Source organism: Gambusia affinis, linkage group LG06 (genome assembly GCF_019740435.1).
Source record: "Gambusia affinis linkage group LG06, SWU_Gaff_1.0, whole genome shotgun sequence".
Lineage (NCBI taxonomy): Eukaryota > Metazoa > Chordata > Actinopteri > Cyprinodontiformes > Poeciliidae > Gambusia > Gambusia affinis.
The window spans coordinates 5,588,468-5,600,977 of NC_057873.1; the positions used below are offsets into that span (position 1 = coordinate 5,588,468).

The 12,510-nt window shown below is 35.9% G+C and overlaps 1 protein-coding gene across 3 annotated transcripts; it reads left to right on the plus strand.

Moving 5' to 3' along the window:
• Positions 1 to 62: 62 nt before the first annotated feature.
• Positions 63 to 12,314, plus strand: treh (trehalase (brush-border membrane glycoprotein)). Of its 3 annotated transcripts, none has more exons than XM_044118442.1 (15): positions 63 to 193; positions 2,363 to 2,463; positions 2,565 to 2,712; positions 3,296 to 3,383; positions 3,593 to 3,693; positions 3,774 to 3,866; positions 4,817 to 4,933; positions 5,037 to 5,159; positions 5,950 to 5,999; positions 6,785 to 6,988; positions 8,007 to 8,224; positions 8,732 to 8,843; positions 9,456 to 9,568; positions 9,643 to 9,696; positions 11,178 to 12,314. In XM_044118442.1, the coding sequence occupies exons 1-15, from the start codon at positions 111 to 113 to the stop codon at positions 11,313 to 11,315; spliced, it is 1,743 nt and encodes a 580-aa protein (XP_043974377.1). In that variant the 5' UTR covers positions 63 to 110; the 3' UTR covers positions 11,316 to 12,314. The 3 variants fall into 3 exon arrangements, with proteins under 3 accessions (XP_043974377.1, XP_043974378.1, XP_043974379.1); XM_044118443.1 differs by having other exon boundaries at positions 6,788 to 6,988; XM_044118444.1 differs by lacking the exon at positions 9,643 to 9,696 and having other exon boundaries at positions 11,178 to 12,298.
• Positions 12,315 to 12,510: the final 196 nt, after the last annotated feature.

A 12,510-nucleotide genomic window follows, 5' to 3' on the forward strand; every position in this document is an offset into this window, starting at 1 on the left:
TGGTGTGTGTGTGTAGTTTGTTGAGCGGACGCTAGAGGGTAGTGTGGCGCACTTTGGGGCAGGTTTATAAATAGACCTGAAAGCCGATCTGCCACTTCGAATCGCTCAAAATGGAGAAGTGTCTCGTCTTCTGCTTTTCATTCATAACTCTGTTTATTTGTGTGAAATGTTCATTGCCTCCTCCATGCGACAGGTAAGATGATTGCTAAAAAAATAAACCCAGTTTATCTTCTGTGTTTTGTTTAAAAGTGATATTTAAACTTGCAGGAAACATAATGATTAATTTGGTAAACTGTATTTGGTTCTGTTGTGTCATAGGTTAAAGTTCATGTTCTGTTTCAAAACAGGGGAAATTGCTTTTCCTGTTTTTTCATTTACTTAAAATTTTACCAGTGATTTTAAAAACCTTTGATCTCGTTAATGGCACAACAATAGAAGGTTTACTAATAACTTTTTGTATTTGTTAATGATTAGCAGCTCTTAATTTCACATCAAAGTCCATTCTGAGTGGGGAAAAAAATGCATTTTAAAAGCAGGGGAGTCATTTCAATGTGGAAATGTAGCAAAACCTGTACTTTCAGGTAAAAATGCTTAAATCTAACAAAAATGGAGCATAAGGAATATATGCATCTCAATAAATGGAATAAAGTCCATGATTGTGGGGTTAAACATGTTTTTTTTTTTGTTTTTTTTTTTTGTAATTTTGATTAATTTTGCATAACAAACCATTTCAGACATTTAAGTCACTTGCAAACTTTAAAATGTGAGAATTGTTAGAAAAAAATTTAATTCAGGAATGCCAGCCTGCACTCGTTTCCTGGTCTGGACTCCTTTTACATAAATTACTGCAGCAAAGAGTTGTTCAGAAATTTTGACTCCTTTTGGGGATTTTTTATATGTGCATGTTCATACGGCAGTTGCCCAGGGCAGTATCTCCCAATGGGTGGCGCAAAACTACAAGATAAAAATACACATGTTGAAAAGTTAGAAAAATTGACTGGAATGCCCTTGGAAGTCAGATTTCCCACTGGGAAACTGGGAGCAACACCAGTTACGATTTCAGGCTCACTTCATGTTTCAATATGGCCGCTCCTCACACCAGCAATAGAAGGATGTGGAGGAAATACGTTTATTTTACAAGACAAATGTTTAAAGTCAGTGCTCCAAGTAGTGTCTCGCTGTAAACAGAGAAAATTAAAAATGGTTCTTGCTTACAAAACATAAACCTTAAAATATTTACAACTGCTGCAAAAAGTGTTTATGGGCGTCACCATCTTGAAATTTAGACTTCTTATCTGGAGCTTCATAAAAAACGGCACAATTCCATAAATAAAAGTGGTAACAATGCTGTGTCACTGTCGTATTTAAAGCCTGCTGTTAATCCTACATGAGTTGGTTCAAAGGTTGGGTTACATAATTAGGAAATGTCATGTTCAAATAGATTAAGTTTATCACATGTTTTATAGATAAGTCAAAGTAAACTTAATGGATTTTCAATTTACTACTGCATTTACAACATAAAATATATTATCCTTGCAAATCTGTCTTGACTCCAGTATCAGCTTGATTCTCTTGCATCATTCTCTTTTCCACTACCCTTTTTCCTTCCACTGAATTTTTCATTAAAAGGCTTGGGTATTCTGTTTCTTTAGCACTTATATTTTGTGGCTTATTCTTCCCCTACATCAGGTGTCTGAAACCTAAATCATGTATTTCCTTCAGTCCACCAAAATAAAATAAAATTAGAGCCAAACCACAATTTTATTTCTAGATTATTTTTATATTTTAAAACAAAAACTTTAAAATGTTGGCAAAAATAAGATGGATACATTTTCTTCTGTTAGATGTTGATGTAATTTTGTGTAGAAAGAGCATAGTTTCCAACAAAGACAAGAAAAACTAAAATTATATATATGGTACTGTTTGATGTAATTTCAATCCAATTACAGAAAATGGAAAAACTACGCAAAAGTGTTTATTTTTTTCTACAAAAACTAATTTGTCTCTTTGGTTTTATGTGATATTTACATTTTCTGAGAAACTGAATCTTAGGTACTTATTTGTTGTGAGCCAAAGTTAAATAAAACATATCATTTGTACTTCATAAAATATGTATTTATTTTACTGTATGGTCCATTTCCCAATAAATTACGTAATATTCCAATGAAATATGTAACATTTTCTTGTTTCTCACCTGACAAAATTTTGTTTTTTTGAGAAAATGTGCTTGAAATAGAAAGTTTTTGTAATTTTATTTAAATTTATTACGTCAACCTTCATCCCAGTTTGCTTATGTATTATCCCATTGGGGTTTATTAAGTTCCAGTTGGAGCTTCTTAATGGTTTCACCTCCTTGTTTCAGTGAAATCTACTGCTCAGGCCCCATCCTGCACCACATGCAGGAAGCAAAGCTGTTCAAAGATGACAAACACTTTGTAGACATGAAGCTGAAGTCGCCTCCTGGTGAGTCTGTGCCTCTATAAAAATGTTTTGATTTCACATCCATCATTCCTGCTTTTCTCATTATTATTATTATTATATTTTTTTTTTTAAATCTTCCACAGGTGAGGTTTTGGCGGCTTTTCAAACGCTGTTAAACGAGTGGCCGAACTCCAGCATCCCAACCGAGAAGCTCCAGGAGTTCCTGGAGGCAAACTTTGACAAACCGGGGACGGAGTTTGAGACGTGGATGCCGACCGATTGGCAGGAAAAGTGAGTCCAGGCTGTTCCACTCAGGTCTACGGAACAGAATTAGGGCCAAAAAATAAAAAGTTACTTTAATCTCAGATTTCGGATTCTGTGTCAACTATTTCAAAATCCGAATAAATAGTCAAACATTCCTGGGTGCCTTGTTCATATATTGTTTTTTTTTTTCATTTGTATACATGCACTTTGGCCTGTTCCAAATTTACCTGCTAGATTTGACTGATAGAGCATAAACAATTTAAACAATTCTGATTCTGAGACAAAAATGTCAGAATTCTGTGATTATAGTCAAAATTCTGAGGAAAAAAAGGGATTCTTGGACTAAAAGCAGAATTCTGAGGAAAAAACTGAATTTTGATATTTAAAATCACAATTTTGAATTCTGCAAAACAAAAATTTTGTTCTAAGAAAAAAAGTCAGAATTTCGAGGGAAAAAGAATTTTAATTTTGAGGTAAAATATATAATTTTGAGAAAAGAAAATGTCTATTTATATATATATATTTTTCAGTGGCTCTAATTGTCTTCCGTACAGATCTGTGTATTTTGTAGCGGTGTCTGGCTAACAGGAGACGTGTCTTTCTGTGGCAGGCCGCGGTTCCTGAGTGGAATCGCAGACGAGAAGCTGCGGCTGTGGGCAGAGCAGATTCACGGCCTGTGGAAATCTCTGGGCAGAAAGGTGACAATTTACAGCTTCTTTACCAGATGAGTTACAGTTTCACCCTTAAAAAAAAGGTGCGTTAGCAAGGTTAGTATGTTTTCACACGCAACAACCTGCAAAAGTATTCAATCCGCTTTAACTCTTCCGCTACAGCGAATTGAAATTTATTTAATTGAAATAAATGAAAGAAATGAGGGATTATTCAAGACAACAAATCTCTCCTCCAGATACAAACCAGTGTCAAAGATCACCCGGAGCTCTACTCTCAGATTTTCACCCCACATCCGGTCGTGGTTCCGGGCGGCCGCTTCAGGGAGCTCTACTACTGGTGAGCCAGCAGTTTGACCAATCACTGCCGTCTTTTTGACCTCATCAGCCAATCGGGACGCTCCTCTCCACATTCAACAGGGACTCCTATTGGGTCATCAACGGGCTCATTCTGTCGGAGATGACGGAAACAGCGTACGGAATGATTCAGAACTTCCTCTTCTTGGTCGAAAGGTACTAAAGAACGCCGGAAGTTCGTTCAGAAGTTTGGTTTCCATGGCAACGGGGTTCACCTTAGTTTAAGTAGCGCTAGCTTGTTTTTTGTTTGTTTGTTTTTCGTTTTCCGCCGTTTTGACTAACACTTTGATTAAAATGCTGCCATAATCTATTTTTACCCATCAGTTTTCAACTTAATAATGAAACTTAATTCCATTTTTATTTTCATTTTGTCTACTTTTTATTCAACAAGCGGAACAGAAAACCCACATCTCGTCATCATCACCAAGCTGAAATGGAGTAAAGTTTTACTAATTGATGTGATTAGAAGTTGGCAGATTTACATTAATTGATTTAATTATCTCTGCGTGTAAAGTTGAAACTGTCTGCGTGTGTAATCTGTCAAAATGACCGTCTGATTTTTTTCCTCATCTTTTATTAAAATACAATGGAGTAATTACAACAGCCAATCAGAACTCTCCTCTCACACAACGAAAATAATGATAATAATGATAAGTAGCCTATTGGAAATATTATGGCCATACTCTCATGTTGTTACTTTCTTAGTATTATTTTGACTTTATTCTCGTAATATCACAAATTTATTCTGGTATTGTTTTACATTAACTTTCGTATATTTTAATGTTATTTTTTTAGTTAGGCTCTACTTTCTTGTGCTGTGATATTTTATAAAAGGCGACGGAAAAATCTGACGCCCATCCGTCATTTTTGACAGATTTCACACAACTTTATTTTCATAAAAAATTTTCTAGTGTTATTTCGACTTTATTCTCGTAATTTTATTCATTTATTTTTCTTAGAAAAGCCCTTATACTCTGTTGTAAAATAAATAAATACATTTTAAAAAATCGTGTCAAAGACGGAAGATATTCGGTTAAGTCGACCCCTGATCCAGAGACATTTTTAAGATTTAATGGAATAATAAATTTCTCGTGATTCTCCCTCAGATACGGGTTCGTTCCCAACGGCGGGCGGGTTTACTACGAGCGGCGCAGCCAGCCTCCCTTCCTGCCGCTGATGGTGGAGAGCTACTACGGAGCAACCGGCAACCGGCAATTCCTCCGGTGATTTTTCTACAGGAAGCCATTAATAAGCCATAAAAACAAAATGGCGCCGTCACGTTTCAGGCTGCTCTGCTCTTACATGTCTCCTCCCGTTCATGTTTAGCGCAGCTCTACCGGTTCTGGAGACGGAGTATCGGTTCTGGATGCAGAACCGTTCAGTAACTGTGACGGTAACCGGGTCAGAACACGTTCTGAACCGGTTCAAAGTGGATGCGGACCTGCCCAGGTAATGCAGGAACTAATTTAAAACTTCTGCCAAAGTTTTTTTTATGTGGCTCTCTAGACTCCAGGTAAATAAATAAAAACTTTAAAACGCATTTGTCTGCTTAAATATGATTTTATTAATCAAATCAAAACAGCTTACAGCGATTTATTAGCACCAGAAAAAGGAGTAAATGTCTGCCACAAACTCAGAAATGTTTAGAGTAATCTCTGAAAATTTCAGAAAGAATAAAGGGAATTTTGAAAAGTGGAACATTTGCTTTAATTTTTTTTATTTTGATATTGTCAGAAATATTCAAGAAAAAGAGAAAATCTCTATGTTTGAAAAGTCAAACAATTGGTTGAAAAAAGTAGAAATCGTATTAATATCAGACATTTACCAGACAAAATAAGAAATTTCTGAATTTGAAAAGTCACAAAATTGTGATATGCTTAAAAAAACCTCAAAGTTTGATATTAATTGCAGAAATTTTTAGTAAAAATAATGACATTTCTGAGTTTGAACAGTTAAAATTTTACTAGCAAAAAACTGAAATATTGAGATTAATCTCAGAAATTTTCTAAAAAAAAAAAGAGGAAAATATTTGAGTTTTGTGAGAAAATACTTAAATAATTTCCTGAAGAGAAAATCTAGAAAATTTATGAGTTGCATTTAAAAAGTATAAATTGTCTTTCAAATTTTTGGATTTTTGCAGCTCAGAATGTTTCTTTCTTTGGAACAAGAAAATTTCTTTTTAGATTAATCTCAGAAATGTTCCTGAAAAATATTAATATTAATTTGTTTTTGCTTCCAGGCCTGAATCGTACACAGACGATCTGGAATTAGCTGAAGGACTCTCCGATGGTAATAAATTATTAAAATTATTATTCCTCGTCCTCAGAAGAGACATTTCTGCTCTTTATACTTAAATTGCAGAACAGAGGTAAACCTTTCATTCCTTCATGCTACCAGTTTTTTAAAATTGTAGATAGAGTAAATAGAAAAAAAGGAGGGAATTTGTCCAAAAAAAACCCCTCAGAAATGTTTTGATTAATTTCATAAATTTTCTAGAGAAGAAAACAAAAAATTTTCTGAACTCCAAAAGTCTAAAAATTTACTTTAAAAACAAATTGAGCCCCAGACGTTTTCTAGAACATTTATGAGTCTGAAAAGTCAAACATTTGCTTGAAAACAGACAAAGTTTTCTAGAAATTTTTTTTGGAAAATACAAAAGTTTGAATAGTCAAAAAATGTCCAGAAAAACTCATTTCCAAAGAATTTCACTAGAAATTCTCAGAGTTTTGCTTTTAGAAAGTTTGGAGTTTAGAAATTCAGTTTTTTGTTTTTTTTTGTAAAAAACATTCTGAGATTTATGTCAAAATTTTCTTCTTGCAGATATTCTACTTTTCAAATATTTCTTTGTGTTTTCTAGACATGTTCTGAGATTAATCTCAACATTTCTTATATCCTTTCTAACAAATTGTCACCTATTCTGTTCCCTTGTTTTTTCTAAAAAATAATTCTGGGATTAATCTGAAACTTTCTGAGGTTTTGTTTGAAATTTTTCCCTCTAAAACGGGCTGGTCGTAGTTTCCCTACATGCGTAGCTCACGGCCCTGGATGTGTCTCTCTCTCTCTCTCTCTCTCTGCAGAGGTCAGACGGCGACTGTTCGTGGATCTGAAGGCCGGCGCCGAGTCCGGCTGGGACTTCACGTCCCGCTGGTTCATAAACGCCAGCGGCCAGAACGACGGGACGCTCAGAGACACGCGGACCAGCCAGATCCTCCCCGCCGACCTCAACGCCCTGCTCTGCCGCAACGAGAGACTCCTGGCCTCTTTCCACCGGCTGCTGGGTGAGATACTGACCTCTGACCTCCACTTAGCTTTCAGCTCCCAGCTGCTGTTGCATGAAGACTAACAGTTACATTTATTCAGTTACATTTACTTGAGTAACTTTAAAAAAAAAAAAAAAAGTTGAAAAATGTAGACTTTTGAAACTCTGAAATCTGCTTTTTTTTCTGGAAATGTTCTCATATAAATCTATATATTAGATCTACATATATAAAAATCTATATATTATATTTTCTTTCTCAAAATATAAAGTTTTTTTTCAAGATAAGTTTAAAATTTTCAAAATCCGGAATTTATGAGACAAATTTTTAATTTCTACTTTTCTTACTAACCAAATTTTCAAACTTAAAAATTTTCTTACTTTTTTCTAAAAATAAATTCTGAGATCAATCTAAAGAAATTCTGAGTTATTTTCAAGCAAATATCAAATTTTTCAAACCCAGAAATTTTTATAGATTTTTCTAGAAAATTTCTGAAATTATTCTTAACAATTTTTAAGGTTTTTTTTCTACTTTTTTTTCCTACTTTTCAAACTCAGAAATATTCTTATTTTTTTCTAAAATTTTTTATTTTTTTGCTTAATCTGATCATTTATGAGTTTCCTCTATCTAGTTTTTCATTTTTTAAATGTTAAATTTTCTGCAAAATTTCAGAGATTTGTCCAAAATGTTTTGAGTTTTGTCTACCAATTATTTTACTTCTCAAACTCAGAAATATCCGTATTTCTATGCTGGAAATTTCTGTATTTTTTTCCCAGCAATTTTTTAAACTCAGAAATATGAAAACTTGGGAGTTTATTTTTCTAGCAAATTTTGGGTAATATTTTTGGATTTTCTACCCACAAACATGTTTTAACCAGAAATTCACCAGACGCAGACACACACCTGCAGTTTTTGTTAAAGTTTTTTATTAACCGAAGCTGAATTGGAAACATTTTCTTTTGCCTGATTTTGTTATTTTTTGCTACTTCTATTTATTATTGTCATTTTGCTTGTGCGTGACGATGGCGCTCTTTGACAGGTAACGACGAGTCGGCCGCTCTGTACGAGGGAGCGGCGGCGCGCAGGACGCAGGCGATGGAGGCGCTGCTGTGGGACGCAGAGAGGGGAGCGTGGTTCGACTACAACCTGCTGACGAACTCCAAACATTTTGACTTCTACCCGTCCAACCTGGCGCCCGTCTGGGCCCAGTGCTACTCCCAGCCGGCCATGGGGGAGAAGGCGCTGCAGTACCTGAAGGTGGGAAGCTATCAGAGTCAAACATTCAATACTTTCATTTGTTTCGCTGGCTGGATCAAAACGAAGCAAAACACTTATCATATTCAGAGTTGGGATCTAAATAGTTACATTGTGAAATTCTGGACTAGAGTGAAGAGATGTTCAGTGTTATTAAATGTTAAGAAGTGTTTATCGAACACAGACAAAACTATTTATTGATATTTTATCTGTTTGTTAGTAAATTCATAACATTCAGAATCTTGATATGATATGAAAATGAGAAGCTGATCATTAAGTTTATGAGAAGAAAGAGGCTCATTAGAGGAGCTCAGGTTTTATTTTCATGGAGGTTAAAGGTCACATTGACTCTTAACATCTTTTTGGTTCTCAACTGTTTCACACTAAAATCAGAAGTTTGTAGATTGTTTTGCAGCTTGAAAGGTGCGATTCCCGGTTGCGCCAGCAGATGGCGCTGTCACACCGCACGGCTTTTTCGCTTCTCGTTTTCTTCCTTTGGCGTTTGCACAGGCGAGCGGCGCTCTGGACTTCCCCAACGGCGTGCCGACGTCACTGAGGGACTCTGGGCAGCAGTGGGACTATCCCAACGCCTGGCCGCCTCTGCAGCACATGCTCATCGAAGGTGGGAAGCGCAAATAAAATAAAAATAAATTAAATTAAAACAACTTCCTGAAACCATGGGAGGACTTCATGAAGCAAATCCAGATTATATGACTCATTTTCTTTTGGATTTGTACTAAAAAAAAAAAAAATCAGAAAAATTAAATATTTCAACTCGTTTGTTGCTATTTTTAGTAGAAATATGACCAAACCTCCCACATTAGGGCTCAATTCATCACACTTGGTTTCCATTTAAATGTGTTTATTACATTCACATCAGACACAGCTGGAGGGATCGTTTCCTGTCATATTTTTTTTATCTGGCATCTTCCTCAGTGATGCTCTGACGGAGCCTGTGTAGCAGCTCTCTCTATTTTCTTCTGGCTTCGGGGGATTTTTTCCTTTCAGTTTGGTGTCCATGAAGTGAAATACATGCTCACCTGCATTGAAATCAGGTAACAGATTGGATCAGAAAAATAAGAAAAATGCTCCAGTGGGCCATGAAAAACTAAATCTCTCCTGCTGTCTTGTATTCTGAGGTTTTTCTGTGCTACATTGTTGCAAAAAAAAATGAAGTAAGGTAAAATATTTGAGTGTTGTTTAAGTTTAAAAAGGAGAGATTTTGCTTTTCCAGGTTTGTCCAAACTGTCTTCAGAGGAGGGAAAGAAGCTGGCGTTTGATCTGGCGCAGCGTTGGATCAACACAAACTGGCGGGCCTATGAGATACACAAAGCCATGTTTGAAAAGGTGAGTGTGTTTGTGCTGCTTCAGAGCTCAGATGGCGCTCAGATGACGCATCGTGTGACATTCGTCTCCAACAGTACGACGTGAATGGAGACGGGAAGCCAGGCGGAGGTGGAGAATACGAAGTTCAGGTGACTCCCTCTTTATGTTTCCAGTTGGTATTTTACGCCAATTCTGTGTATTTTACTTGAGTTTTTATGAATGGATCCAACACAAAGCAGTGCGTAGAGGTGAAAGGGAAGGAAAATGACTCAAATGAAAATCGAATAAAAACACAAAAATAGGGAAGATGGCTGACGGGACAGATGTTTAGAAAACACTCCGAAAGGAAGGGAAGCTATGAAACGTCATTCCTGAAGAAGCTGGATGTAAAATCAAAACATTTTAACAGGAAAATTGAGTGGAAGGAAGAAATGTGGTGGGGAAAAATTGCAGCTTTTGGGACAATCTTGTTTTTAAGTGTCCCAAAAATTTTATTAGTATTATTATTATCATATATCTCCTGGCTCCAATGCTTAATATCACATACCAGCTGTGAAGCACGGTGGAGGAGGTGTGATGGTTTGGACTTGTTTTGCAGCGTAAAGGGGTTATAAACTGATCATGAATGTTTCTGTGTTTCAAAGTTTTCAAAAGACAAACAGAATTAGTGTAATTATCTGACAGCTGAGGATTCGTACAAACTGGGTCATTAATAAGGAAAATTGAAGTCCAGAACAAAATGGCTGCCTGGCTGAAATGCAGAAACAAACGACTGGAAACGTCAACGAACTAAGAAACACTGCAGAGAACGTCTTATTTTGAAGAGTTGTTTGTGCTCCAGGTTGGATTTCACTTAATTATTTTATTTAAAGGGGCGGTATTATTTATTTTCCGGGGACTTTTTATTTTTTTTATCGCACAATCGGGTATCTGTTAGTAAATTTTCCATGACAACCATGGTGGCCATTTTGAACAAATGTAAAATAATCAGCAAAAGTGAAGTCTGTGGGCCCAATTATGAATTATTTGACTCCAGAAGTATTAATTTGTGATAAATATTGGCAAATTTAATGCAAAAAATATTTTTTCCATAACAAACATCTTGGGCATCTTGAAAAATGTAAAACATTATCAGTAAATATATTGCAGAAGTATTAATTTGTGATAAATATTGGATAGATTTGCTAAAAATATGTTTTCCATGTCAACAACAATAGCCATCTCGAAAAATCTAAATTCACCAGTAAATATGATTTCTATGGGCTCATTTACGTATTGTTAGACAGCAAAGGTATTCAAATTTAGTACAAAAATATATTCTCCATGACAACCATAGTGGCCATTTTGAATTTTTCATTGGCTGATGCTATCGTTTTTTGTTTCTTTCTTTCTCAAAAAGCAAGCCGCTGGGAACATCTGTGCCGATTCAGGTCTTCATGATATTTTTAAATATTGAATAATAACTAAACGTGACGCCATCTTCTTTTCCCTTTAGCTAGCTAATGAAAACAAGTCGCGTTCATGACTGAGCAGCACGTCTCTGTCTCCCTGATGCTCGTTATAAAAATAGAAGCAACACTAACGCTGCTGCTGCGTCTCTCCCCTCATCCCTCCTCTCCTCCTGCTGCAGCTGGGCTTTGGTTGGACCAACGGCGTGGCCCTGCAGCTCCTGGATCAGTATGGGGCGACTCTCACCTCGGGAGGCGGCCGTGTGCGCTCTGACCTCCTGCTGCCTCTGGTCGCCTCCGTCGCTCTCATGCTCCGGTGAATCGGAGGCGTCAGAAGAACCCGGCTGAGGCTCGGATTTTATTTCAGCATTCATGTTTCGACTCACACTTCCTCCTCCACGCCTCGTCCACAGACTAAAGAGACCAACCAGGGTGTTTTTACCGCAGAAGTAGCCGCAGCAGCCTAATATAATTACTGTTAATTGGTTTCATTCCTCTGAGGTGAATAATGTTTGGGTTCCTGAGAAGATTTAATACTTTTGTGCCAGTAAAGCTCAGCATTGTTTTTGTTTTTTTTCTCAGAGTTAAAACTGAGATTAAGAATGTTTATCCAACTGATTCAGTTCTTGTATTTATTATATGGAAGAGGATAAGGGCCACTGAAGAAAAGAAATGAAATGTTTGTTGTTTTTTTCTCAGAATTCGGATTTTGGCCTCCCAATATTCTGACTCTAATCTAAAAGTTCAGAGTTTTGTCACATAATTCTGACTATAATCTCAGAATTCTGATTCTCATCTTAGAACTGCCATTAATCTCAAAATTATTACTTTAATCTCAGAATTCTGATTTTAACCTCAAAATTTTTTCTTTTTTCTGAAAATTCTAATTTTAATCTCAGAATTTTGACATTTTTTTCCTCAGAAATCTCACATTTTCTTAGAAATTCTCAGTTTTATCTTCAAAAGTCTGACTTTAATTTGACTTTTTTCTCAATTTTTTGATTCTGTGTCCATCTATGTCAAAATCAATATATTCTTTGGTGCATGTCAGTTATGTTGTTACCATATTAACCAGATGCTAAGAAGTTATAATCCCATAACAGTCTACTTCTTGTTATGAGTTTGGTAAACAGGCTCTTTACCTAGAAGCTTGCCACAAATTAACTTTGTAGATTTTAGTTTTAAGACTAGATCTGTCTGCATGAACAATCTAAAGGATTCTTATTCTGAGAAAACAAGTCAGATTTTTTTTCTTCTGATTCTCTTTTGTATTATTGTCATTGTTGTGATTTAAAAAATAAATGAAATATAAAAAAAAATACTTTAAGTCTTTCGCATTTTGTTCCATCAGTACCAGCATACAAGAATGAAACTGTGGCATTAAAATATGTGAATATTGTGTTTTTAAAGGTCGACCACTGAAGCCTTTTTCATTAACTGTGTGAGAATTAATTTCGCTCCAACCTTTTCTCCCAGCGGTGCATCACAAAGTGCATATGGAAATGACCTTTTGGC